General features: G+C 61.2%; 2 protein-coding genes across 6 annotated transcripts in view; one reads left to right on the plus strand and one right to left on the minus strand.

Moving 5' to 3' along the window:
* The window catches only part of MACROD1 (mono-ADP ribosylhydrolase 1), a 148,463-nt gene extending 135,263 nt beyond the window's left edge, over window positions 1–13,200 (plus strand). Inside the window, 6 exon segments of the mRNA XM_021685515.2 lie at window positions 11,226–11,342; window positions 11,813–11,934; window positions 12,075–12,105; window positions 12,324–12,397; window positions 12,689–12,770; window positions 13,071–13,200. Coding sequence (XP_021541190.2) covers window positions 11,226–11,342; window positions 11,813–11,934; window positions 12,075–12,105; window positions 12,324–12,397; window positions 12,689–12,770; window positions 13,071–13,108 — 464 coding nt within the window. The 3' untranslated portion in view covers window positions 13,109–13,200.
* A 128-nt stretch (window positions 13,201–13,328) lies between these two features.
* On the minus strand, window positions 13,329–21,012 carry OTUB1 (OTU deubiquitinase, ubiquitin aldehyde binding 1). Of its 5 annotated transcripts, XM_021685510.1 has the most exons (9): window positions 20,386–20,586; window positions 19,221–19,282; window positions 18,862–18,960; window positions 15,146–15,264; window positions 14,803–14,887; window positions 14,485–14,679; window positions 14,321–14,398; window positions 13,975–14,064; window positions 13,329–13,858 (listed from the first exon to the last, which is right to left on the minus strand). In XM_021685510.1, exons 1-9 carry the CDS (start codon window positions 20,453–20,455, stop codon window positions 13,772–13,774), a joined length of 885 nt encoding a protein of 294 aa, XP_021541185.1. In that variant the 5' UTR covers window positions 20,456–20,586; the 3' UTR covers window positions 13,329–13,771. The 5 variants fall into 5 exon arrangements, with proteins under 5 accessions (XP_021541185.1, XP_021541184.1, XP_021541183.1 ...); XM_021685509.1 differs by lacking the exon at window positions 20,386–20,586 and adding an exon at window positions 20,934–21,012 and having other exon boundaries at window positions 13,329–14,064; XM_021685508.1 differs by having other exon boundaries at window positions 13,329–14,064.
* Window positions 21,013–27,506: the final 6,494 nt, after the last annotated feature.

Below are 27,506 nucleotides of genomic sequence, written 5' to 3' on the forward strand. Positions count from 1 at the left end.
GTCTGCACAGGCAGCCGCATGATTGGTGAGCTGGGGGGCAGAGGTTAATGCGCCGTCGGATAAATCCCGGGGGCGTGTTTACGGCAGCAGTGGCGGGGCCCAGGCCAGGTTTTAAAAGGGGGAAAAATAAAAGGGGCATTAAGGTCAGGAATAAATAAGAGCAGTGCTAAGAGCTGTCGGTGACCAACCAGGATGCAGGGTGCGTGTGTGTGGGTGGGGGGGTTGTTTGTGGCTAGAGATACTTTCCTTCCCTCCCTCCCTCCCTCCCCCGCTTCTCCTCCACTGTCCCCGTGGAGGTCACAGCTTGGAGGCCTCACGGAATGCGGGGCTTCACTGGGGCTGGGGCCCTGGCTAGGACCTTCTTCTGAAGCCTGTCCCTTTTGGAGGATTCAGGGGGCTGTCGCTGATCTGCCACCTGCCGTGCTCTGCCTTCAGACACCCCTCTCCTTCGTCTGTTCATTCATCACCCAGTGACTGAGCACCCACTGTGTGCCAGGCCCTGAGCTGGGTGCCGGACCAGAGGGGCCTGGTCCCTGCCTTCCCCGAGCTCACAGTCCAGATGAGACCTCCCAGGGTGCTCTGTGCAATGGGGGAGCAGGGCTCCTGGAAGGAGGTGGCCCCTACACTGGGACCTGAGGGAAGGCTAGAAGACAGCCAGCAAAGAGCGATGGGAAGGGTGTCCTGGCCAAAGGGAACAGCACAGGCGAAGGCCTGAAGTGAGGGAGAACATGGGGCATTTGGGGAGACTCAGAAGATTGGAGCAGTCACAGCCCCACCAGGGGGGAGAGGAGGCAAGAGATGATGCAGGAGCCTCCCAGAGCCCGTGGGGAGCTGGACTTCTAGCCATTTAGTTCTGGGAGACAAAAGACCACAAAAAGGTGTGGGCCTTTTAAATCCTAAGTCAGGTCATCACCCCTCTTCTGCTCAAAACTCTGCCAGGGCTCTCCCCTCACTCCGAGCCAAGGCCAAGTTCTTTTTTTTTTTTTAAGATTTTATTTATTTGACAGAGAGACACAGCAAGAGAGGGAACACAAGCAGGGGGAGTGGGAGAGGGAGAAGCAGGCTTCCCGCTGAGCGGGGAGCCCGATGCGGGGCTCAATCCCAGGACCCTGGGACCATGACCTGAGCTGAAGGCAGACGCTTAACAACTGAGCCACCCAGGCGCCCCCCCAAGGCCAAGTTCTTAGGGCCCCAGGCACCTGCCTGACTCCCCGCCACTGCCCAGCCCCCCGTCACTGGGTGCCAGCTTCCCTGCTGCTCCCGCCCCAGGCCTGTGCACAGGCTGCTCCCTCGGCCTGGAACCCCCTTCCCAGCTGGGGCTGTGGCTGCCCCCTTCACCTCTGGCCAGGTTTCCGTGCTCGCCGCCTTCTCAGGGAGGCCCCCCAACCCCTCTTTGAAACTGCAGCTGCCTCCTGCCGCCGCAGCCTGCATTGCCCACCCAGGCCCCACGGGCCCTGTACCTCACTTGTCACGGTCACTGCCGATCGTCCGTCTCCTCACTGAGAACAAAGCTCCAGAGGGGACGCTGCTGGATCTCCAGCAACTAGAGCTGGGTCTGGCGCCTACGCTAGGTGCTCAGTTAAAGGATTGTTGAATGAGTGAATGAACTACAAAAAGGCAGGGATGGCCTGATGTGTTCTGAGAAGGACTTGCTGGGGAGGGCAGCGGAGGCCACTGAGGTTTTAGGCAGGGCCAAGAGGGGCTCACAGATGGCCTGGCGACCTCACTCCGAGAGGTCAAAGGGCACCTGCTGTGGCCAGACTGAGTGAGGAGGTAGAGAGGGGGTCCTCCAGCTCCCCTTCCGGCAGCGCTGAGCGGGGAGAGGAGGCTGGAGCAGGCCCCAAGCGCTGCCTGCCTGACGCAGAGATGAATGGGCTGGGCCAGGACCCAGGAGGAAGTGGGCCTGGAGTCCGGCCTTTTAACGCCCGCCGAGATTTATGGAGCCGCTGAGAGTGCTCACTGCGGCTGTCACTCTGCTAATGTGATTGGAACAAGGTGGAGGTGGCAGGGAAGGGACCGTGGTAGGGGCGAGGCTAGCGCTGTGGGGGCCTGGTGCCTGCCTAGGGCTGGAATGGACATGGTCCCAGACTTCTGAGATGTCCTCCACCCTCGTGTGCCCCTGCTGCCCGCAGCCCCATCCAGCCTCAACCCTGCCCCCGACGGCCCGGGTGGGGCCTACAGTCAGCAGCAGCCTGGGACTCGGTGGCCCAGGTCCCCACCTGGCTCTGCCCAGACCCACCTGTCTTCCCATGGGGTCACCTGAGGTCCAACCTCATGGGGGTTCAGGCCTCTACCCACTCCCCCAGCCTCCTATCACCACCCATCCACCTGCCCCATAACCCCCTCCACCCATCCACCTGCCCCCCTACCTCTCCATCTACCCCCCCATTCATCCATCTACCCCCAACCCCTCTATCTACCCCCCGCCACCCAGCCATCTACCCCTTTACCCATCCACCTTCCTTCTCCGTCCAACCATGTACCTCCCACTCACCCCCCATCCACCTGCGCCCCGCCCCCCATCCTTGCAAGCATCAGTCAGGGGCGGCCTGCCCTGCCACTCTGAGTTGGGCTGCAGGCCCCAGCCGACCCTCCTCCCCTGCTCTGTAGCTTTTTCCACAGCACGGATCCCGTGTTAGCGGACCTGTATTTTATGTTTGTTCTTATTGCTTATCTCCCCATTAGAGTACGCGAGAATGCACTCTCCTCTGGGACCGGGTTCTAGGGGTTTCCAAGCCAGTTTATGGGGTGGTCGTTGCACCCTCTGTATGCCAGGCCCTGCCCAGAGAGCCAGCACACAGGTCCAACAGCCCTGCACTGGGGCGGCGGGGGCGGGGGGGGTCAGTGATGGCTCAGAAGGAGGCCTGGGGCCTGGCCTGCAGGGCTTCGGGGAAGCGAGCCCAGTTGTTGGATGAGTGTGTGGTGGTTACAGTTGGGGGAGGACTGCAGCCTCTCAGGAGCAGGGAAGGGAGTCTGTGGGCACCCTGGCCCTCAATGAGAGCCCCAGGGGCGACTGGGGCCAAACGGACTTAACCTGAAGAGTCCAGGACTCCTGGGCCAGACTCACTGTGGGGCTGGGTCCCCACCAGGCCCTGAGGCCAAGGTAGGTGGTTCTGGCAACACAGTGAGTCTCTGGGAAGCCCCCCGACTCCCCCCTCACCCTCATTCCTCCCCAGGGCTGTCTCGGAGTGTGGGTGGTGGTGGGGACTCGACTCGACTCAGCTCTGTCCTCACAGAGACCCAGTTTGGTAGGAGACTTCCCAGCAGAGGGGGCATCTGACCCAAGCCCTGAGGGATGAATAGGAGTTCGACAGGTATGGGGGGATGGAGAGGCCCAGCAGGCAGAGGCCCGGTGTCTGCGCTGGGGAGACTGGATGGACTGGGGCAGCCTCCCCACTAGACCCTCAGACCCCAGACTGCGGGGAGCCACGCCTGCTCGCCCGCCTCCCTCCTGGGGAGACTTTCACTGGCTCCATAAACCTTTTTTTTTTTTTAAACCAGACGGCTCTCCTATTGTATGGTAAGAAGGGAGGCGGGCCCTAAATCAGGACGGGGAAATCGACAGGGCCCTGACGCGTGTCTCTCCTGTTTATTAGGACTGAAATGTTTACTCGGCGATAAGGAGCCGGCTTTCTTGTGGAGATTTGTGCACTCTTTTTCAATTACCCCTCGTCTTTCTCTGCCACTTTTGCACTAAAGGGATAATAAATGTATCGGAGCGTTTCAATTATTCATCTAAATCATGACTGCGCCTGCCACGGCCAAGCTTTAGTGACAGATTAATTCAGGGCCGCCTTCTGCTCACACGGCCGCCATGTCTGCTCTTGCGTGGCCGGCTCCCGCAAGGGCTGGCTGGAGGGGTGGGCCGGCCGGGGTCAGGCGGGGCCATCCCCGCACTCACTGTCCACGAGAGGTCAGCAGCCCCAGCGGCCCCGCCTTCCTGCCCACCTCCTCCCTGTGCCCACACCTGACCTTGGGTGCACGGCTCCTACACCCCAGGGCCCGGGCTTTGGCCACAGCCCTCTCCCGGTACAGGGCCTTTGCACATGCTGCTTCTGGACCTCAGGCTCCTCTGCCCTCCCACCACCACCCCCTCCCTCCTGCTCCATTTACTGAGGGCTCCCCACACCCTGCCACTGTCCTGGGTGCAGGGACGCAGCGGCCCCTGCCCCTCATGGGCCGGCATCCTGTCACCCGTGGTAATCAGACTCCCATTTGTGTGGTTAAGTACCAACTGCCTCCCCATCAGACTCCCCTCCTACGGGACATGCACAGGGTGTCTGTCTGTCCACCTCCTGGCCGAGGTTAGTGTGTGGACCAGATGTGCCCAGGGGCCCCCCGCTCCCCCAGCCCGGGCACCCGTGTGTGCGCATTCGCACCCCAGCCCTGGCCCAGCACAGCGGCCCCTCGGCTTGAGCAGAACCCGTGACCCCGGGCCCACCGTCTCTCCACACACAACTCCCTGGCCCTGGCGAGGGCTGTGGCCCCACCCCCTTTCCTCTCTCCTTCTCTCTCCCTCTATCTCTCACTTTTTCTTTCTGCCTCTGTCTCTCTCTGCTTCTGTCTCTGTCTCTGCTTCTCTCTGTCTTTGTCTGTCTGTCTCTGTCACCGTGTCTGTCTCTGTGTCTCTCTGTCTCTACCTCTTGTCTCTCCGTCTCTGTCTCTCCTAGCCGCAGGGCATCTCAGGCCCGCTCCCCATTTCTCTCGCTCAAGCGCCCACTCTCCATTTCTCATCCCCTCGCTCTCTCTTCCTCCTCCTTGCTCTCTCCCTGCTCCCGCTGGCTCTCCTCTGCTCAGAGGCAGGCAGGCCTGGGGGATTAGCAGAGCCTGGGGGCATCCGAGCATCATCGTTTGGGCCTCCACTTCTACTCAGTGGCCGCCCACGGTGGCAGCCACTGCCGGGCACAGTGGGCAGACGGGGTGGCCTCTGCACCCTCCCTGTACTGGGCTGGACTCAGGCCCCAAGCGCTGTGCCGGGGGGGGGGGGGGGGGGGGGCCCCCGGGGGGGGGGGGGGGGGGGGGGGGGGGGTGGACACTGTGGGGGGCAGGCTCCGGCCTGAGCTGAGCAGACAGGGGAGGAGCATTTGATGAGGAGCAGCAAAGCCCCCCCCCAACCCCCCACACACACCCAGAGGCTGTCCCAGGCCACGCCGCCCCTGCTCAAACTTCCCACTGCAGCGACGGAAGCAGTTCTAGCTTCTTCCACCAGTCCCGCAGATGTAGCCCTTCCCTCCCCCTTCCCCCACCTCCCACTGCCCCTTACCCCCAGCCCATCCTGGACTCTCCCTGTGGCCCACCCGTGCCCTCTGCCTGAGCCCTCCTCCCCCAGCTCCCTGGAGACCGTTCTTTCTCATCGTTGCTCAAGGCTCTGTTCAGGTGCCACCTCCTCAGGGGAGCCTTCCTTCCCAGCTGCACACAGGGCCCGCCCGCCCCCACCCCCTCTCCCTCTTGTCCAGCTGCATTTCCTCCCACTTCACGGCTTGCAGCGAGGTAGAGCCCCAGGTTGCCTCCTTGCACAGTTGGGCAGGTGGGAGAGACACAGAGGCCAGTCATCTCAGGGGGAGGCTAGAGGGAACCCCAGCCTGGCTCGCGGTGGAAGATTTTATGTCATGGACTCGTGGGAGCCGTGGGAGGTTGTAGGAGCAAGGGAGTGACGTGTCCTCCCCTAGAAAAGGCCCCGGGCGTCCCTGCCCTAGCCCAGATGGTGACAGCGATGGTGGTATGAGCAGCCCCCCGCTCTCCTCAGCGCTCACGGCGTGGAGCGGGGCCTCGTGGAGCCTCTCCTGCAGGATCCGGGGTACCCTCACCACAGCGCGGGGGGCGTACCATTAACGCTCCATTTTGCAGATGACACTGAGGCACCAGGTCCCTGGAGTGAACCGTGCTCCCCACCCCTAGCCCTGTGCAGGCCCTCCCTGGGTAAGAGGGACAGGGGGACTCAGGCCCCCCAGACCCCTGGGGCCCACACCCCACCCTCAGCAAGATGCCTCCAGGCCCCTTCCTGCAGCTGCCATGGGGATTTTTAATAACGGGAGTGATTTTTGCATGATGAATGAGGGGCTGCCATTGTGTACATAATGAAGCCCTAATGTTTTCAAATCCCCATTTAAGGAGTTGATCTCACCCCGTAATGACTTTCACGTCACATTGTGGAGCTGCTGTCCATCTATCTTCTCCCTGGGGTGCCCACCCACCTTGGCACCGCGAGGGTGGGGTCTGGCAAAGGTGGGCTCTGTCCCACCAATAGGCCAAGGCTCACAAGAGCTGGGGCTAGCACGGGCTTGCTGATCCAGCGAGTGAGGGCGTGGGCGGAGGCCGGAGATGGTTCTGGCAATGGGCATCCCATGGGGTTGTGGCTCCTGAGGCTCAGCCGAGGCCTGGGAGGAGGCCGGGGACCCGAGATGGAGAGCGTAGGGTGGGCAGAGGGAGGAGGGGACACTAGGCCCCCGGGGTGGGTCATTTCTCTAGGCTTTATGGCTGGGCTTGTCGTCCTCAGGGTCTGGGGCTTGGAAGGCATCCCAGCAGCTTAGGCATCTGCCCCTGACCCCACTGGTACCCTCTCAGGGACTCAGTTTCCCCAGCCACCCAGGGGGGCCTGGCCCCTCTCAGCCCTGGCATTTGGGATCTCTGTGCAGGTGGCTGGGGCCCGGGCAGCAGCTGCAGGCTGCACCTAGGCGGCTGGAGTGGGGGGCCTCTCCTCAGGTTGGGCTCCCAGCCCTGGGACCTGCGGGGGGGGGGGGGGGGATGTCTGGGTGGGGAGTGGTCTGTCCGTAGGGCCCAGACCAAGGTGCCTTCCTGTGCTCGAGGGGCGCCCCTCCCCCAGCCCCCTTGGGCCTCAAGCTCGCCCCCGCCGCCCCAGCCCTCTCTGCCCAGGGCTTTCCCAGTGACCCCTGTCCCTCGGGCGAAGGAGGCTCCCAAGAGCCTGACGGGCAGAGCAGCCTTCTGCCTACAGGGTCGGTGACTGGGCCTTGGTCTCATCATGGAAAGTGGGTGACACGGGGGACTGTGTGATAAAGTGCAGGGCCCCTTGGTGCAGTCTCTCACTGAATGCTCACGCTAAATGGGGCAGAGGTGCTGTTACCCTGTAGAGGGGGGAAACAGAGGCACAGGGAGAGGAAGTGACTTCCCCAAAGCCACCAGCAGGCTTGTAGGCGGGATTTCTGGGAAAAGAAATCCCAGAAGGGGACACACAGCGGGCCAGACCCACAGGGCAGCGGAGAGGAATGGGGGAGAGGGGGGCCAGCCCAGGGCCCATCAGGGTCTCTTGCCCCCTGGCAGGGACACAGCTGCCCCCCTCTCCCCCAGGCCACAGGCATCCTCATGTTCCTGTAAATAATTAATTAGCCCCTGCTTGCTTGTTTGTTTAGCATGAGGAATGCTCCCCCACTGAGACGCATTTATTGCTGAATAAATTTAAATATCTAATCTTCCCTTCATGAATATTACAGCACCCTAATAGCGGCCAACACCTCCTAAGCGCCTTGGCAAATGGCCCCCACAGGAGCCTGCCTGCTGTCGGCCTCTGCGGGCTCTGGGGGCTCTGGGAGGCCCTGGCTCCAGCCCCTGCTGCTCCCGGGGGCCTCCCGAACCCCCCAAACCTCCTAGGAAGGGGCAGGGTGTGAGCTGAGGCCCCCCCAGGCCCCTTGCAGGTGTGGAGGCCACACCAGGGCCGGGGCGGGGGGGACACAGGAGGGCTGCAGGGCTGCTGTGGCTGAGCTCATTTAGGGGAAGAGCCTGGGAGCAGGGGCGAAGCTGGTGGGGGACCCACAGGGCCCCCAGGCAGGAGCAGCATCTGACGAGCTCAGGCCGGGACAGAAGAGGTCCGGGAGGCAGGCAGACCGTCTCCAAGGCAGCCTTGCTGGACAGCGGTGCCTAGTGGTTGGCAGCATGGGGACGGCTGAACAGTCACATGGGATGAGGGACCCCAGACCATGGGGCAACCAGAGTCCCCAAAGTCCCTCTGTCGGGAGGGCGATGTGTTGACATGGAGAGGGGGACAGGAGCCCTGCTGCAGGGAAGAGGGGTGTGCAGACAACAGGCCGAGTTTGCGCAAGGAGGCAGGGGGAGCCAGCCAGCCAGGATGGGAGGGAGGTTGGGGGGGCCCGGAGAGAAAGCCTTCTATGGTCCTAGAGGAAGTAGAACAGTCCAGCTGTGTGACCCTGGGCAAGTCTTTCATCTTCTCTATGCCTCAGTGTCGTCTACTATAAAGCAGGGAAAATAGTAGCACCTCCTAGGGTGGCTGGGAGGACCGACAAGGAGATGCGACCTGCTCAGCGCCCGGCAGGTGCCCCAGAAGTCTGTGCGGGCTGGGACTCAGGAGCCAGAGCCCGGAGCCTGAAGGGGGAGCAGGCCGGGGCTGAGGGAGGAGGCAGAGCGGCCCTTAGGGCAGGCTAGTGGGGAAGGGTGCGTTCTGGACCCGGCAGAGAGTCATCTGAGGAAGGCGCCACCCCTGACACGTGGGTCGGGGTCCGTCTCCATGGGAGGGACCCCAGGTTTTCTGCTAACTTGGGATGGAACAGGGGTTGAGTTGGAGGCTTGAGGTTTGTTCGGATGTGGCTAAAGGTCCCGGGGAAGGGATCAAGGGTGAACTGGTATGAATTGGGGTCACCACCCTCCTACTGGGCAGCCCCCAGGTCAGGTGGAAAGGGGGGAGGAGGGACATCTCCCTTGGGTGAGACCCCAGGAAGCCACGTCCTGCAGGCTCTAGGGTTCAGCTTCCCCCCACGGGAGAGGCAGGACAGGGCCGAGGAAGCAGAGCCCGGGAAGCTGCAGTTCACACGGGGAGACAGGCCAGCGGCGACCCTCTGGGCGTGTGGCTAAGGACAGCAGGCTGTGGGTCCCCTCTGGCCCTCGGAGACAGTAGAGCGACCAGGCTGGTGTGGACAGGGAGGGGGCCAGGCAGGAGGGACGAGTCTATGCTCCGGCTTGTTGGGGAGAGGGTGGGGCAGGGGTGGGGCCCAGGGCCTGTCCCTCATCTCTGCTTGGGGCTGGGCACAGATCCCCTAGGCACTTGCAGGGCAGTCACCCTGGCCTGGATGATGCGGAGGGGGGTGGGGGGGGTGGGCGCAAGGCTTCTGCAAGCTCGGATTCCCTCCTCCCCCTCATGCCCCCAGGTCAGTCCCAAGGGCCTGGCTGCCGGCCTGGACACCTCTGCAGGAAACATTAAGTCCCTGAAACACAGATCTCACTGAGCTCCACTTCCGCACAGCGTGCACAGCAGGCCAAGATCGCCTGCGGAGTGCATGGCACCAGGAGATGGCAGGCAGCCGGGTGCCCAGAGGCTGACGCCATCGGGGCAGGGCCGGGAGGCCCCGGGGAGCACCGGCTCAGACCCATTCCTGTGCATACCCCCGTATGCCCCGGACGCTCCGGCACCCGCCCGGACACCCGCCTCCCCTCACACTCTCAGGTATACACACGTGGAGCACATTCTTCTGCTGTCACACTGTCCTAAGAGCCAACACGCACATCACCTTCACCCATGCCGGGCACTGGCTTAAGCACCTTACAGAAATGAACTCACTGAATCCTTCCAAAAGCCCTGTGAGATGGAGGTCTACTATTACCCCAGTTTACAGATGGGGCAGTTGAGGCCCAGAGAGGTTAAGTGATATGCTCTAGGCCACACATCTGTGACTGGCAGAGCCGGGACTAGAACCCAGGCTGCCCAGCTCCCCAGCCCCCGCTGTTGCAGGAGGCGCAAGGTGGTCACCCGGCACCTCACCCAGAACGGACCCACTGCTCGGGGACACTGTAGTGCAGGCTGCACGCCCACTGAGTGCCACCTGGACCCGTAGCTCGGGGGCCCTGCCTTGGGTGCCACTCTCCACCCCCTCCCATGGCCCCCCCCCCTTACCCCTCCCTGCACAGGAGAGGAGGGGGCGGGACCCAACCCCAGAGGCCCTCCCAGGGTTCCCCCAACTCCTCTACCCCATCCGTCCCACCCCCGGGATGCTCTGGGAAATCGCCTGGTGCCCGCTCCAAGTGAAGTCACGAAATTAGGTTTAATTGGGCCCCACAGGGCACAAAAGAAAAGAGAAGAAAGAGGGGGGTGGTCCAGCTGGTGTCCCTGGACCTGTGCCAAGACACTGGGGGTGGGGCTGTGATGCAGGAGGAAGGGCCTCTGTTTGCGCGTCTGCAGAATGGAGAAATGGGGGTTCTTTCCTGCCGCTGGTGCCGAAGGAGCTCCTGGCACGAACCCCGGGGTGCCATCGGAGCTAGGGAGCGGCCAGCGGTGGGTCACGTTCTCCTGGCCACCGTGCCAACCCCTCCCCTGAGGAGGGGTCACTGTGGCTGTTTTCCAGATGAGGCCGTGGACTCCTAGGGGAACGGGGTGTCCCCACTGGCACAGCGGACGAGAGCCGAGCCCCGTCTTTCCCGCCGGGGCCGCTCGGGCTGTGGCGCCTGGGTGAGATCGGGCTGGAGGAGCGTCTCGGGCGCGTTTATCTGGGCCCGCGTCCCCAGGGTCGCTGCCGAGGCCCCGGAGCCGCCCTCAGAGAAACAAGCCCAGGCCCGCCCCAATTAAGCCGGATGCGCTAACGAGGCAGCGCGCTGACGAGCAGGGGCGCGCGCCCGGATCCACCTGCGCGGCCCGGATCCGCGGCCCCGTCCACCTCCCCGCGTGGCGCACGAAGGGGCTGGAAGACCCAGGCTCCGGGCCCAGAGCGCACCTGCCACTTGTAATGGGGTGACCCCAGTTTCTTCATCTGTGAAGTGGGTCCTAGAGTTTGCCGCGGCCGCGAGCAGCCTCGCCTTGGGATGGGATGCGCGGTGCCTGTCGGCGCCCCCGGGCTCCTCGGGCGGAGGCGGCCACTGGTCGCGGCCCCCGCGGTGCTTCCGGGCCAGAGCCGGGAGGGCGACCTTCCCCTGGGCCAGGCTAGGGTGGCGGTTCCTGCCGCCGCGGACCCCGCCTAACGGAGCCACCCGGGCAGCGGGAGGCCCCCGCCCGGCGGGGAACGAGCAGGGCGGGCCGGGCGCGCCCCCTGCCGGCCGCCCCGCGCCTGCGGCCTGCCCGGACGCCTGGGCCTGTCCAGTGGGGGCGGCGGGCATTGCGAGCGGCTGGAGGCCGCGGGAGGAGGCGCGGCGCCGGGTGAGCCCTGGCACAGCCGAGGGGGCTGCGAGTAGTCTGTGCTCGGGCCTCCGCCTTCTCCTCTGTAAAACGGGCTCAGGCGTGAGGCGGGGAGCCCCACGGCTCACCGCACGGCTCACTGCCTCCTGCCCTGCAGTGGACGGCTGCATCCACCGCGCTGCCGGACCCCTGCTCACCGACGAGTGCCGGACCCTGCAGAGCTGCGACACCGGCAAGGCCAAGATCACCGGCGGCTACCGGCTGCCGGCCAAGTGTGAGTCCCGACCCCCCGCCCCCACTCCTGTGGGGCGCAGACAGGGCACCTTGTGTAATTACGGGGCTAGGGGAGCAGCCCCCACAGAATTGCTGGAGGCCTCCTCAGGGGTCCCTTCTTCACCTTTAGTGCCGGGAGCCGGCCCCTCCTCGCACGCGCCGGGACGCGGGTGGCGGGAGGGGAATGCGTGGAGCCGGGGAGGGGAAGAGCTGAGGGGGCAGTGTCTTGGCTCACCCCCTCCGCCCCACGTCTCGGCCGGGTCCATACAGATGTGGGGAGGCGGCCCAGCGCGGACCTGCCTGTCTCTATGGAGGAGCGCATTTGAGCTCGAGGGCACACATGGGTGCGGCACTCTTAGAACTTGGGGAGAGGGCCTGTTTCCTGTCCCCTCCAGGGCCCAGGCCGGCAGGGGGAGAAAGCCTCTGACCTCTTGGGGACCCCGGCTGGTCTAACGCCGTCGCCTCCCGTAGATGTCATCCACACGGTGGGACCCATCGCCCACGGAGAGCCCAGCGCCAGCCAGGCGGCCGAGCTCCGCAGCTGCTACCTGAGCAGCCTCGACCTGCTGCTGGAGCATCGGCTCCGCTCCGCGGTGAGGGGGGGCCGGGCGCCAGGCGGGGGTGGGGGCGGCCTGGAACCGGGGGAGGAAGGCGCCCCCGGAGGCGGCGGGCGGGAGGCGGGTGGAGAGTGACCCTGTCCCCAATTCCCTCTCACCTCCCGCGCCCGCCACAGGCATTCCCCTGCATCTCCACCGGCGTGTTTGGTGAGTTGGGGCCGGGGGGGCGGGGCGCGGAGGAGTGGGCGTCTAGAAGGGGGCGGGGCCGGGCTAGGAAGGGGGTGGGCCCAGACGCAGGGAGGGGCCTGGGCGGGCGGGGGGGGAAGGGGTGGGGCAGAGCCGGGTGGGTGGGGTTGGGCGGGTCCCAGGGCGGCGAGGGGGCGGGCCAGAGCCCCGGACTCACTCCGGCCCTGCCGGGTCCCCAGGCTACCCCAGTGAGGCGGCCGCGGAGGTGGTGTTGGCCGCGCTGCGCGAGTGGCTGGAGCAACACAAGGACAAGGTGAGTCCTGGGCCCAGTCAAGGGGATCAGACGGGGGCGCGGCGGGGAGGGGGCGCCGCACCCCGGCTCCGCTGACCAGCCCTCGATGCATCCCCTCCCCACCACCCTCGGGACCGGTTTACTCTCCTGAGCCCAGGGCGGTGGGGTGCACACCGTGAAGCCCTTCTGTGAGGGTCTGTGGGCTCCTCCAGAGCAAGGCAGGTGAAAACCTGCAGCGGTGGGGGCAGCGATAAGACCACACAGCCAGGGTGGGGGCGGCCCCCCGCCCAGGCTGAGCAGACCCTGGCGCAGGTGGACCGGCTCATCATCTGTGTGTTCCTGGAGAAGGATGAAAGCATCTACCTGCAGCGGCTCCCCCACTACTTCCCAGTGGGTGAGCACCCCCCCACCCCCCGCGCCCGCGCTGAGTCGGCCCCTGCCCCTCCCCCACCTGCCCCAGGGTAGGCTCTCACTGTCCTCTGCCTTCCAGCCTGACGGCACCCGCCGCCCACCCTGCCCAGGACTGGTAAGCAGGGCCTGGCCCGCCATGTGGCTGCCCACTAACCCGCCCACTAACACACGGGCTCACCTCCCTGCCCCCGCTCACCCCCACGCAGGAAACCCAAGAGGGCAGCCTGGGCGGCTGGGGGAAGCCCAGGGCCCACACTCCCTGACCGTTCTGCTCTGCCCACAGACTCGCCTGGGCCTGCTGGACCTCGCTCCCAGCTCTAAGAGGTCCCCGAAGCCTGCAGCTGGGCCTGGGCCCCCAGTTCTTTCCCTCAGCCCCCCAGGAGCCTCCTAATAAAGACCACCCTTGCTGCAGCAGCTAGTCCGAGTGCTGGCTGGGGAAGGAGGCGCAGCCCTGAGGCGCGGACAGGTGCCTTCAGCTTCAAGGGGCTGGCGAGCGCGCTTGGTGGCGGGGCGGGCGGAGGCACGGGCCAGACGGCAGAGGTGGGCAGCAGCACGTCACATTTATTGAGGGCCTGCCCCCAAGGAGCTCACAGCCTGGGGGCCAAGACCCCACATGTGCTGGGGGAGGGGGAAGAGGTAAAGGCAAAAAGGAAGGCAATGCAGAGACAGTGTGGCCGGAGCAAAGGGGGTGCAAAGCAGGCAGGGGGAGGGCTGGGGGAGGAACGGCAGCCTGGCAAAGCCCTGCCTAGACCTGGGGTACCATGGACCAAGCACCAGCTTGAAGGCCGCCCCTCCCCAGCCAGGTTGGTGCCACCCCAGCTGCTCCCCCTGCCCTGAGCCAGGTCCCCCATGTCAGCCCTCCACCCAGGACTGGACCATGCAGAGCCCTGATGGGAGGGCAGGCAGCTCAGGTCTAGGGGCCCTGACCAGGACAGCAAGGTGGAGTCAGGGCCTAGGGGAGAGCGGCCTGCAGCCTGGGCAGTCCTACGTCCCTGGGCAAGTCCCCCGAGGAACCGCCAAGATTCTCGTGGAAGCCCCTGGGCCGGCTAAGGAGGGAAGGGAGATGGGTGCCTGAAGAGAAGGGAGCAACTCACCAAGGGGGGGTCCCCAAGAGGCCGAGCCCCCTCAAAACTGCTCCTGGTGGGGAGGCTCGGGTGTGGACAGGTGGAAGGCCAAGAGGAACCCACCTGGGGGAGGGCGGGGACAGCCGGACACACAGCAGCCGGGCAGGCGGCAGAGCAGGGACACGCACACACGCGGCTCACCACCAGCATCCCCTTTAATAAAATGTGGAAGGTTGCGTGACGGGGAGGGGGGTGAAATATGACCATTTACAACCACAAAAAACCTCTGTACATATCTAGCGCCTGGCAGAGGGGAGGGCAGGCGGGGCAGCGGCGGGCGGGGCCAGCCCTATTTGTAGAGGATGTCGTAGTGTCCGGGCCGGTACAGGAGGTACACCTTGGGCTCGGAGCCCTCGGGAAAGATGTGCGGGTTGGTGGTGCCGCCCTCGCCGCGGTCCATGTACTCCACCTGGATGGAGACGCTCAGGGCCTGCGCCAGCGCGATGATGTGGATGTGGTCGCTCTCCTTGCACATGGGCTCCACCTCCTGCGGCACAGGCGGGGCGGGGGGGGTGAGGGCCCGGGGGTCAGCGCTCCCCCCACCCCAAGGCGAGAGAGAAAGGGGGGCAGCACCTGCTGACAGAACTCCTTGACCGTCCGCCCCCCCTCGATGAAGTGCTCGAAGAACTTGCTCTCCCGCTGCAGGTAGCCCGACGTGAGCAGCCGCAGGTACACCACCAGGTAGTCCGAGGTGCTCTGGTCATTGAAGGAGGCCAGCAGGTCGGCTACGGAGGTCTGCTTCTCCACCTGCTCGATCAGGTCCATGAACTGCCACCCACAGGGCACAGAGGGTACAGCAAAGGAGGAGACAGGTCAGCCCTGCCGCCGCCAGGCCACCCCACCTCCACCCCGGCCGAGGGGGGGGGACGGGGGAGGGGCAGCCGGGCTCACCGTGTTGTGGAAATCCTCGATTGTGAACTCGGTGAAGCCCTGGGACACCAGGTCCTCTTTGCTCTTGGCAGACACGGCCTTAAACCTGTGGGTGGGTGGGCAAGGGAGGTGGGCATGGGCTGGCCGGGCAGTGGGGAGGTGGGCCCAGAACTGGGGAACCGGCCAACACGGCGGCGGGAGGGGGGCATCCCCAGCTCAGAACGGAACACCAGAGCAGGAGCCCGGCCGGCGTCGGGCCTTAGTCGGGGGCTGCACCCCCTAGTCCCTGAGAGCGGGAGGGAGCCCTGAACGAGGAAGCCCCGTGTGGCGCTCCTGGAACCCCCGCTGCGCCCACCAGCCTCACCGCTGCAATTCCTTGCTGTCGTCCAGCAGCGCCTCCAAGTGCGAGAATCCGAAAGCTCGGTAGAAGCAGTTTCCGTCGGGCCTGGTCTTGCGGATGTATGAGTACTTTTTGTGGAGGTCCTGCAAAGAGACAGCCCCCACCCGCCCCACCCCCATGCCTGTCAACATCAGGCCAGAACCAGGGTGGGCCAGGGGAACCCCCCTGCCCCCGACAGAGGTCATACCACAGTGGGGACAACGGAGCTCCCAGCAGCCACCTGCCATCCTTGGCCACGGACTCCGGGGATGGGAGTCACTTCGTGACCCACTGGCCGGAGCCCCAGCAGCCTCAGGACCCTGGGACTTAGGCACACACAGGCTGCTGGGGGCACCAGTGTCCTCACCAGCCCCAGGGCATGCCAGGCTGCTGGGCCCACGGGGCTATTTCTTCCTTAAAATGGGCAAACGGATCCGTGCTGGTCCGACACGGCTTTTCCAGAGAGCAGTCTTTCAAACCATGTGAGTCCAGGGAAACAAGTCAGGATGGGGCTGCAGGGCTGGGCTCCACAGGGCAGTCCCCACCGGGGACACAGCGTCCCCGGTCCCCTACACCCGGCCCCGCCCGCTCACAGGCCCCTGCTCTGGCCCAGCTCTGCTTCCCTCCCCACACGCAGTGCCATTTCCTCCGTCTGGCCAACCTCCCCCACGCATACGCGCCGAGCAGGCCTCCCGCATTCTCCTTAACCCCCTACCCACCTTCCCAGTGACCTCGCTTCCTTCCTGAGGACTTTCACGGAGAACCTGAGCCCCGGCCAGCACACCCGCCGCAGCCTTCTCTCCTGCTCCCCGGAGGGGCTGAGGCTCCACTGGGCCCCCCTCTAGTCCGCCTGAGAGCCAGTCCCCTCCCTTGGACTCAAGGGCATTGTTCCAGGAAGCCTCCCCCTCCCTCCTGCATCATCAATTTTTCTCTCCCTACTGGTTTAGACTCATCAGCATACAAACACAAGGCTAGTTCTTGCTTAAAAAAATCCTCTGCTTCACATGAATTCCTTTCCAGCTACCACCCCATTTCTCTCCTTTATAGCGAAACTGCTCTGGCCGTCGTCTGTGCTCACAGTCTCCGTTTCTCTTCCACTAACTCGACCCAAGCGGGCTTTCACTCTAGTCAAGGCCACGCCTGCCTTTCCTCAATCCAAGGGCCAAGCCCACTCCTCCCCAGACTGGCCGCTCCGCACAGCATTCACCATGAGGAGAGGGGATGCCTCCCACCACATGACCCCCCCACCCCCCCACACCCCCCCCACACCCTCCTCGTCCATACTGTCCTTCACACAGCTTGTAGGCCCCAGCCTCGCCGTGTCCTCCTCGTCCTTTCAACCTGTGAGGGTCAGGGCCGCCACCAAACCACCCAGCACCCTTCCTCAAGACACCACGCGTCACCTGCACACCCCACCCCCATCCACGGCACCTGCCATGGGAAGGGCACCACCCCGCTCAGGCCTGGGACAGCTTCCGCGGGTCAACCGCACTCACTCCCGTACCACCGCTGCTCTTGGGATTCTAAAAGCCCCAAATGTACCTCTTCACCTGCCCCATCTCCACCCTCAACTCCCACTAACTCCCATCCAAGTGTCTCCACTGCTTGTCCTGTCTGAGCTGCCCAGCCCGATGGGGCGCGTCCTGACCCCCACAGGCCCCCTCTCCTCACACCCACCCCTGGGGCAACTGCAAGGCGCGGCCCCTCAGCTGTTCAAGCCAAAACCTGTCACCACCGCCCGCACCCCCTGCCCACCCCCCGCCCCCGCCAATCCAAGGCAGATCCAAAGGCTTCAATCCACCAAGTCTCTTCTCCACGGCTTCTCACTACCCTCTGGCACTCCGGTCCCAGTCACCCCCTCCTCCAGGCCTCCTCCCAGGTGTCCCTGCTCCAGCAGCCAGAGGAACCAGAGAAACCTGCTAATACTCCTCTCGCTGGCCACGTGCCCGTCTCCCAGCCCTCCTGCTCCCCCGCGCTGCTCCAGCCACAAACCCCCAACCCCCAGCGCACCTCACCCCACCTCACCCCGGCCTCAGCCTGCCCCGCTCCACCCACCCCCACAGACTGCTCCCCTGCTGCTTTCAGTCTGTCACTCCAACGCCACCCTCTCGGCGAGGCCTTCCACCCGCCCTCCCACTCCCTCTCCTTTCCCTGCTTTACTTTTCTCCAGAGCACTTACCGCCTTCTGACATCTACACCCCAGGTACCTCTGCCTGATTCTCCGTCTTCCCACTAGGACACGGGCTTTGTGGGGGCAGGAGTGTGTCGGCTGCACTCCTCACTCGGCCTCCAGTACCTAAAACGGTGCCTGGCCCACAGCATGTGCTCACAAATGGCCATCACATCACACGATGCATACGAAGAGCCCAAATCATTGTAGCTACCGGAAAAGCTACTAGAATCATTCCGAGCACTTACCCTGTGCCAGGCCCTTTGCTGACAGCCAGTGCCCACTAACCTAAATCCTCACAGAGGAGCAAATCACCCAAGTCTGCTTGGGCTCTGCTGTCCAGGCTTAGGATCCAGGCAGAGGTGGGCTGAGGCCCAGCACAGAGTAGGGCTGTGGGGGCACTAAGGCAGACTTCCTGCACAGACAGAACACAGTGGACACTCGGACATTTGCTGAATGACTCAGCAGGAAGAACAACAGAGGCTCCAAGAAATTCAGTGTGTTGCCGAAAATCACAGCCAGAAGTGAAGCCAGAACTTGAACCCAGGTCTGTCAGGCCCCAAAGCCAGTGCCTTCAGCGCTCTACAGTGCTCTTGGGTCAATCACACACACTCTGAGCAAGGGCTCAGAGTAGAGACCAGGCCACTGGATCTGGCCCGCGGGTGTGCCGTTGGATCACACAACATTTTACTTTTGAACTAGCTGCCTACTGTCAGAAGTCAGGAGACTCACGTCAAAATCATTATTTCCAGCTTACGGTGGAAAAACAGATCCAGAAACAATGGAGTGACAGGCAAGGACACTCCTATTTGCCCCCGGGGCTTCCGCTCCCTGGTGCCGGCTGACGCCCTGTGGTGCCCTGTTCACCATCTAACCCGGCCACCTTCCATCACCTACCTCCCTGGCCCCCAATATGGATAACCCCAAAGGCACCTCCTTTCAGGTGGAAAGCTCTAAGCATCTCTGATCTTGGGGCGGGGCGGGGAGATAACATTTACTAAGCCCTCAGGCTGTGCCCACTGGACACTATTTACACATACCCACTGTCCCCGCTCCCAAAGAGAGTGAGTGGTTAAGGGTCTCACCTCAGGCTGAGAGCCCGGCCTTGCACAGGTCCACAGGTCCCTCTGCCCCAGTGCCGCCTACCCCTCACAAAGATCCCAGAGGCAGGCACAGGACCGGCCTCTCCCAGCCGCTCAGCCCCTACCCAGCCTGCACCAGGCCCCACAGGCATCATCTCCCTCCCTCCCCCCGCAGGGCAGATACATTCTTTATTCTGATTTCACAGCAGAGGACCCCACAGCTCAGAGACCCTGAAGGACCTGCAGAGGATACAGCTGCTGTATGGCAGAGTCAGGATATGAATCAAGGTCTTTTCGGTTCCCGAGTCTGCACACTTGAGAACTAGCGACCAGAGGGCTACCCCAACATGCTACCCTCTGAGGCCCCGCCAGCAAGGAGTGGGTCTGAAGCAGGCACACTCCTGCCCCTACCCCCAGGGCTCTTCCTGCCCCCTCAGCCAGGCTCCCACCTTGATCTTCTGTTGATAGATGTTGTCATCCTCAGCATACTCCTTGTACAGGACCGAAAGCTCCAGGCGCTCCGAGACCAGGGGGTTCTGCACAGCAATCTGCAGGGAGGGAGGAAACCCATCACGCTCTGGCACGCAGATGGAGTGACCCACACCTAACAGCCAGAACACCTAAAGGCGGAGAGCTGGAGCAATCACCCAGGGGCACAGTGACACCCCCCCACGCCCCGCCCCTCCCCAAGACATCCAGTACCTAGCACAGCTCGGAGAGGAGGAGGCTTCCAAAGTAGAGATAAACAATAGGCCTCAGGCCCAGGCTATGCTTCCCCACAACAGGGCCACTGGCCACAGCCCCTCACCTCTTGCTGAATTCGGTCCTGCTGAGCCATGATGGCTTCATCATAAGCAAGACAGTTAACACCTGGAAGAAGGAAGCAAGCCAAGGATTACAGTGGGCCCTAGCTATCTCCACGCCAGGCAGCTGGGCCAACGACAAGAGCAGCCAGGACCAGGAGAGCAGGCATGGAATCTGCAAGTTTGCATTTAACACTCTGCTCTACCCCACCGGTCTTGGCAAAGTCCTTTCCCTCCCAAGCCCTAGTTTTCTCATCTTTAAAATGAGGGGGCAAAGGTGTGTCCTGCCCCAAGGTGTACTCATTCAGCTCTAACACCCCCCCCCCCCCCCCCACTTTCTACCATCAATTCCCAGCAGCCTGAGAACGCTCTGGGGCCAGGCAGGGTCTCTTGGGGAAAGTAAGATGAGGCGGAGTTCCCAGCTGAAGGAGAGCTTCCCATAAGCCGGCACTTTACTCGATCACACCTTTCCTCCTTCTGCTGTGCTGGGTTTTCTTAATGCCCATTTTACAGATAACAAACGCAGACTGGTGAAGTAACTTGCCCAAGGTCGTAACTAACGAAGACCTGTGCTCAAACCCAGGTGTGCCTAATTCTAAAGTCTGAGCTCTTTACCACAATCTCTCTCCTCCGCCACCTCCCTGCAGAGGCCTTTCCTCAGCTGTAAAACGGGGCTAAGACCACCACCCTTCTCCTCTCCTCGCTGCAATGTCAAGAGGAAGACGGGTACCTTGAAGGCATACTGTTAAGTGTTCATCAGTGAACCTGTAGACCCCACCCTCAACAACCACTGGTGAGGAGCCAGACCTGAAATTCTGGTCCTTGCTGGCTCTTATGTGATCCTGAGCAAGTCTCTTCTGGGGGCTTGCGACTCCCGGCATTCAGTCTCTCAAGAGTGCGGTTAGAAGGGGGTGTGTGCTAAATGACTTTTAAGGTCAATCCTTTTGAGCCTGAGCATCCCAATCCTCAGCTGGGCTCTGACCCATCCCTTACACTGCCCTGCAACAGAGCTGTCCCTCCCACTCAAGTGACCTACTCGGTCCCCGCGGCCTAACCACGGGTGAAAAGGGAGAGGGCGGCACCGTTTTGAAAGGTCCACCTCCAGAGGTCTAAGAAAACAATGCCCAAGCAGGAGGAAACAGGCTGCAAAGCCAGAAGAGGGGGCTCTACCGGAAACGAGGGCTGCAGTCCTCAGAGGCACACAACGCGGCCGCTCACAACCCCCGGCCGCCCGCTGCATCCCGAGCGGCCCGCCCAGTCCTTTGTGCTCGGCGGCCCGGCGTAAGTCGACGCCCTGCCGGGCGCGGGCTGCTCTGGAGAAGGCGGGCGGCCAGGCCCCGGTCTATAGGCCCCGGCCTGACTGCACGGACTGGGGCGGGAGGGCTGGGGACCCGGGAGCCGGGCGGCCGGCGCGGAGGGGCTGGGCGGGGGGCGGGGCGGCCCAGGCCCCGCCCCGGGCGCGCGCGAAGGGAAAGAGCCGCGGGCCTGCGCCCGCCTCGCTCGCTCGCTCGCCCGCCGGCCCAGCCAGCCGGGGGTCGCGGCGGAGGCGGCGGCTCCTTCCATTGTGAGGGGGAGGGGAGGCGGCGGCGGCGGAAGAAGGGGCCGTCGGTGCGTTTCGGTCCCGGCCACCGGCGGCCCCGCCCCTAGCCTCCTCGGGAACCGGCGACCCGGCATCGCCCCTGGTAGCCCGGGCCGAACGGCCCTCCCCGGGTCAGTACCTTCGGAGTCGCTGCCGAGCGGCTCCTGCTTCTGCTGCTGAGGTTCCTCCGCCGCCATCTTTAAACAGCGCCGCACTGCCGACCGCTTCCGGGTTAGCAGTTGCCCTCCTCCCGGAAGGGCGCCCCTCCTCGTGGCCCCTCCTTGGCAACGCCCCTAGCGACGGGATCCCCTCGGGCGTCGACACCTGTGGGGCTCGCAGTCAAGTGTGGCTGCCGCCCCGCCTACCCTCCGCCCGCACTTTTGCTGGGCTCCATCTTCCCAATTCCCAAGTTCCCGGTGATAAGAGCCTTCCGGAGCCAATTCAGATTTCTTTTCACTGGAGTTTGAAGCGCGGATTGAGTTACTGAGATGAGTGGGAAGGTGCGGTTAAAATCACCGGAGGCAGCATTGCTGCTGCGGACCCCGGAACTCCTGGCAGCGATTGCAGTGGGGAGAACCTGGCGGTGGAGACGGAATCGTGCTAACAAGGGAGCCCCAGGACATCACCGCCCAGTTCCACGGGGCCTCGCTTCTGAGCGGACTTCGGTGTCCTGTTCCGGCGGGGAGAACATGTCCCTTACGGTCAGGGACAAAGTCTTGGGACCTAACTTTGGACTCCGTGCCTTTCTGGTTATTAGAAAAGCAGACCTCCCCCCCCCCTTTTTTTTGATAAAAATGGAAAACATTTGCCAGAGGTTAACTGAGGGGCCGAAGGGAAGTGGATGTGATTGTAAAAAGGATGCGGGAGGGATCCTCGTGAAAATGGAGATGTTCTCGATTTTTTTTTTAAAGATTTTATTTTCTTTGACAGAGAGACAGCAAGAGAGGGAACACAAGCGGGGGGAGTGGGAGAGGGAGAAGCAGGCTTCCCGCTGAGCAGGGAGCCCGATGCGGGCCGGCTCGATCCCAGGACCCCGGGATCCTGACCTGAGCCGAAGGCAGAGGCTTAACGACTGAGCCACCAGGCGCCCCAAGATTTTTTTAAGATTTTATTTTTAAGTAATCCCTACACCCAATGTGGGGCTCAAACTCACAATCCTGAGATCCAGAGTCTCCCGCTCCATCCACTGGATTAGCCAGGCGCCACACTTTTTTTAAGTAAACTCAACCCCCAAGTGGGGATGGAACTCTCCACCTGGAGATGAAGAGTTGCATGCTCTACCTACTGAGCCAGCCAAGTGCCCCTGAAATGTTCTATATCTTGACTGTGTACGAATACTCTGGTATATGCTGTACTGTAGTTTTGCAGGATTTACCTACCAATGGGGAAAACTGGGCAAAGGGTACACAGGATCTCTCTGTGTAACCTATTAAAATTGCCTGTGAATTATCCAAAAATAAGTTTAAAAGGCGGCAAGGCCGGGGTGCCTGGCTGCATCAGTCTGTAGAACATGCAACTCGTGATTTTGGGGTTGTGAGTTCAAGCCCCACATTGGGGACAGAGTTTACGTTAAAAAAAAAAAGAAAGAAAGCAGCAAGCCTTAAATGCTAAAGATGCTGTTGTTTAGAGAAGTTATAGTCTGTGGCTCAATTTCCCAACTTCTTCATGAGGGGACAGCAGTGTTTGAGCACCTGTAGGAGCTGTGCCTGAGTCCCAGTCAGACCCCTCAGTTTGTGACTGTAGAGGAGTGGAATATGACTGAATATTCTCATGAGCTACATGCAGTCCTGGGGTAGGTGCAGTTGGTGCCTGGGCTCACCACCCAGCCCATAGTGGCCTTCTCACAGCAGCTCTACAAATGCCTCATCTGTATTCCAGCAACACTGCAAATTACTATTTATTGGATCATTGAGCCTTGGGGTTGCTTCTAAGCTCAAGAAAACAAAGGGTCCACCCTGGTTGGACCCATGCTTACCAAACTGTTCTTCTCCTAATTTTAACACCGAAATCTGTAACTGCCTGTATCTTCAGTCAGTAGAACTGGTATTCCCAAACGGAGAGCTAATATAGTTGATGACAGCAATATGATTTCTACTTGGCTTTTCAAAATCTTGAAAACTGGGGCACCTGGGTGGCTCAGTCATTAAGCTTCTGCCTTCGGCTCAGGTCATGATCCCAGGGTCCTGGGATCGAGTCCCACATCGGGCTCCTTGCTCCACGGGAAGCCTGTTTCTCCCTCTCCCACTCCCCCTGCTTGTGTTCCCTCTCTGGCTGTGTCTCTTTCTGTCAAATAAATGGATATAATCTTTAAAAAAAAAAAAATCTTGAAAACTGCTATAAGACCACTCCACCTCTACTCCCCCATACTTGGACTAACGGTCAGGGCAGGAAAACAGCTGCTCTGACCAGTGAGGAGGAATCCCAGTTGTGACCCAGTGCTGGACCACAGTCAGGCTGCCAACACCAAGTAAATACCTCGCTCCCCGGGGTCTTGGACTTAAGAAACAGACCTCAGTGGCTCAGTCAGTTGGGCATCTACCTTTGGCTCAAGTCGTGATCCCGGGGTCCTGGGATCTAGTCCCACATGGAGCTCCCTGCTCAGCAGGGAGCCTGCTTTTCTCTCTGGGGCTCCCCTTGCTTGTGCTTTTTCTCTGACAAATGAATGGATAAAATCTTAAGGAAAAAAAAAACAAAACAGACCTGTCCCTTCAATGTACAAAAGGACCTGTAAACAAGGGTCCTCTCTCCTACCTGTTCCCCAGCCCTACCCCTCTTAGGCAGAATGGGAAGGAGGGGCAACTGGCTGGCTCAGTTGGTGGAGGGAACGATTCTTGATCTTGGAGTAGAGGGTTTGAACCCCATGTTGGGTGTAGAGATTACTTAAAAATAAAATCTTGGGGCGCCTGGGTGGCTCAGTCTTTAAGCATCTGCCTTCGGCTCAGGTCATGATCCCAGGGTCCTGGGATCGAGCCCTGCATTGGGCTCCCTACTCAGTGGGGAGTCTGCTTCTCCCTCTGCCCCTCCCCCCTGCTCATGCTCTCTCTTTCTCAAAAATAAAATCTTAAAAAAAAAGCCAAAACTTTAATTTTTTTTTTTTAAAAAGGGAAGGAAATGGCCAGAGGGAGGCTTTGGCTCTTAATCCAGCCCAGGATGGCCAACTTTTGCCCTGATCTTCTGTATGCTCATTTATTTGGCAGTTAATAACTGTTCTCTTAACCTCATTCTATCGCTTCTATTACTTTTACCATTTTAGGGTTTTGATTCTCTATCCTGAAGCATCTAAAACCCCACACATTCGCCAGGGGTCACTGGCAGAGCTCCAGGCATCTATCTCCCAACCTGCACCCCAGAAATGGTGCGGCACCGCTGGCCCCGACTGTGAGTCTTGCGGTGAAACAGGCAGTGCTGGCGCTTGGGTTCCGACTGCTGTTGAATACAGTCAAAGGTGACAAGCAGCAGAGGACTTTATTTTCCACTGACACGACAGATGCCGCCTCACAGCCCCGCGGGGGCACACTACTTCCAGGTCTGAAGGATTCTGCCACGTGGAGGGAGAAGAGGCTTCATACCAGGACTCAGACTAAAAGCTCAGCCCCAGAGAGAGTTTACGAACAGCACAGAGGCTATAGGAGAGAGCTTTCCAGAAGAAAGCCTTCAAGGTGGGCCAAAGATGAGGGCTTGGCAGTCCTTCCTGGGGCAGGCTTGGGAGTCAGGCCTCTGCCCAGGCAGGAAGAGCTGGGGCATGCCAGCCAGCCCCCATGTGAACCTCCAAAGCTCTTGCCAAGGAACCCACGATGGTCCACAGGCAGCCTGCTCCAAAGTCATGATCTAGAGAGGCTTTGTTGGTGCAGAGGCCAGGCTGGTGAGGCTGAGCAGGGCCTGTAGTTTGAAGCGGCTGGCTGGGTTGATACTCGCCTGCAGGATCCAGCCCACCTAAGGCAGAAGGAGGGGTGCAAGCAGAGGAGGGGTGGAGACGGCGAAGGGAAAGCCCCCCACCGCCCTCCACCCAGACCCACAATACCCTAACTCCTCACTGGGGTGCTGTCCTCCTGTAAATGCCTCACATTCCAGTTCACCTCGGTCTGCTGAGGATCCAGTCCACCGGAGCCGGCCCCTCCCCTGAGAGCCTCAGAGCCCTGGGAGAAGGATGCATGAGTTCCTTGTTGCTGCCGTAACAAATCACCACCAATCTCGTGGCTTAAAACAACATGAATGTAGGGCACCTGGGTGGCTCAGTCATTAAGCGTCTGCCTTCGGCTCAGGTCATGATCCCAGGGTCCTGGGATCGAGTCCCGCATCGGGCTCCCTGCTCAGCGGGAAGCCTGCTTCTCCCTCTCCCACTCTCCCTGCTTGTGTTCCCTCTCTCGCTGTCTCTCTCTCTGTTGAAAAATAAATAAAATCTTAAAAAAAAAAAAAAAAAAAAAACCATGAATGTATAATCTTACAGTTCTTGAGGTCAGGATCCTGGTATGGGTTTCACCGGACTAAAATCAAGGTATCTGCAGGCTGTGTTCCCTTCGGGAAGCTCTGAGAACCTGCTTCTACTCATGCAGGTTGTTGGTAGATCCAGTCCCCTGCAGCTGTAGGACTGAGGTCCCCATGTTCTTGCTGGCTGTAAACCGAGAGCTGTCCCCAGCTTCCAGAGGCCACTGCATCTCTTCACTCATGACCCACTTTCACTATCTTCAAAGCCAACAACCATGGGCAGAGTCCTTCTCAGGGGGCATCTCCAAGATATTATTCATCATCTGCTCTTCTTGTCCAACTTAAGGACTCCTGTGATTACATTGGGCCTACTGGATCACCTCCCATTTCAACATGCTTATCATGAATTATACCTGTCAAGTCCAAGGATGAGGACATGGACATCTTTGAGGAGGCATTATTCTGCCTGCCACATCTCTGTTACTTTACAATCATGAAAACTGAGGCTCAGAGAGGCTAGATGACTTGCTCAAGATCCTATAAGAAATGGCCAAGCTAGGCCTCAAACCCAGACCTCCTCTCAGTACACTTTTCTTGACATTCTAGCATCTACCATGACTGCAGCCTCCCCCAACCCAGTGGGCACTCCTGGGCAGATACCTACACCTTCAGACTTGGGCTCTAGCAGACATCCACAACACCGACTGATTAAATACTATTTGGGAGTACAAGGAGCCTTGTTTTCTCTGCAGGGAATGGACCCAGGGCCCCAATTTGGTTAGGAATGAGAGAGGGACACTGAAAGATGACCAGATGTCAGACCTAATGGCCACACTGAGGACCAAGGGGAGGATGGGGCTTAAGTGTAACAGGTGATTTGCACCTGACACTCTCTCGTCCAGGCCCACATATGCTGCAGGACCCAGCAAGTTGAGGGAGAGCAAGAGCCAGAGTTGCTGATGGGCTCACTGAGGACTTTCTCAGACCAGGCCCCTGAAGGACTTGCCCCTGACCACTGGCTTCCCACCAAACTGAGCAGGGGCTCAAGATGCACAGCTTTGGGCTGGAGTTGTCCCTCTGGGTTCCAGGGGCACAAAAATGGGGGACACCCAATAAGAAGCATTGGTGGGGCAGTGGAGTTACCATAGAAACGTTCTACTGGTGTCACAATCTTGTTCCATGGCAGCTCCGTGGCCGCCTCTGTGTCCACAGGAAACCTGAGCCAACCAAGAGCCAGGTAGCTTGGAGCCCTCTGCTCAGAAAGTGTGAACAGAAAAGCCGCCCAGAGTGAGGCGCGAGACAGAAGCCCCCGTTGTTTGGGAGGATAGCGCCATGAGGTCCTTCCCCCGCAGACAAGGGCTCTTGAGGTACCTGCAGGTGACTGGTGGATGCCCCTTGCTCAGCTAACCCAGCCTGGCTCTTTAGATCCTACATGGACTGTCCCCCTCCCCTGGCCAGTGGCCCAACCTGCACAACCTCCGGGCGCTCTAGGCCCAGACACAAAGGCTGGTTTGTGTGGAAGGAAAGCCTTTTAGGAGGAAGACAACCAACTCCCTACCCCTCAGGGAGGCAGCCATGGGCAGCAGTTGGATACTGGGTCCCACGAGCAATACTCGGGCTCATAAGCATCAGTAGACACCACACAAAAAGGCCAGGAAAGACCAGACCAAGGGAGGGAGGGCAGGATCCACCTTCAGCTTCTGTTACCAAAAGCCAGGAAATACAAGCCCTGTAAAAGAGGGGTTGGGGGATGTGTGTTAACACCCCAGGCCTAAAGCCAGCCACACCCTACCTCAGCTCCACAGGGGACACTGAACCTCTATCTGTTCAGAAATCGCTCGTACCACCCCAGCGGAGCTGCGACCTCCTCCAAAGGTAGGGCGGACAGGTCTAAGCATTCTTCCCAGACACATGCAGTCATTATTCCAGCTCGGTGTGGAACGCTTCCCGTGCCTCCTCCCAGCCAGGGAGACAGCCACAGCCACCCCAGCATTGCTGAGGAAGGGCCTTGGGAATGGAGGAGCAGCAAACGCCCCAAGCCAAGAAAGGGAGACAGGGAAGCAGGCAAGGAGAACAAGGAAGCCAGTCAGTCCTTAGGCATTTGCGGATACAGTACTAAAAGGGGCCCTGGGGCTGACATGACAAAGCAAGATATGATGAAGTGCCTCCATCTAGGAAGGACAAGAAGCTCCTGAGAAATGGCTGGAGCTCACAACCGAGGAGCAAAAGGGAGGTTGGCCCCACAGAGGGGGCTTCCAGCTGCAGAGCTGGCCCCAGTGAGAAAGAC

This window comes from Neomonachus schauinslandi, chromosome 11 (assembly GCF_002201575.2).
Source record: "Neomonachus schauinslandi chromosome 11, ASM220157v2, whole genome shotgun sequence".
NCBI lineage: Eukaryota > Metazoa > Chordata > Mammalia > Carnivora > Phocidae > Neomonachus > Neomonachus schauinslandi.

Coding starts and splice junctions, on each gene's coding strand:
- OTUB1 (XM_021685508.1), bottom strand. CDS start 20,455: ATGCAGCGGGCGGCCGGGGGTTGTGAGCGGCCGCGTTGTGTGCCTCTG. Junction 14,680..14,802: donor TCGAGGATTTCCACAACACG/GTGAGCCCGGCT, acceptor TGTGGGTGGCAG/TTCATGGACCTGATCGAGCA. Junction 14,399..14,484: donor TCAAGGAGTTCTGTCAGCAG/GTGCTGCCCCCC, acceptor CCTGTGCCGCAG/GAGGTGGAGCCCATGTGCAA.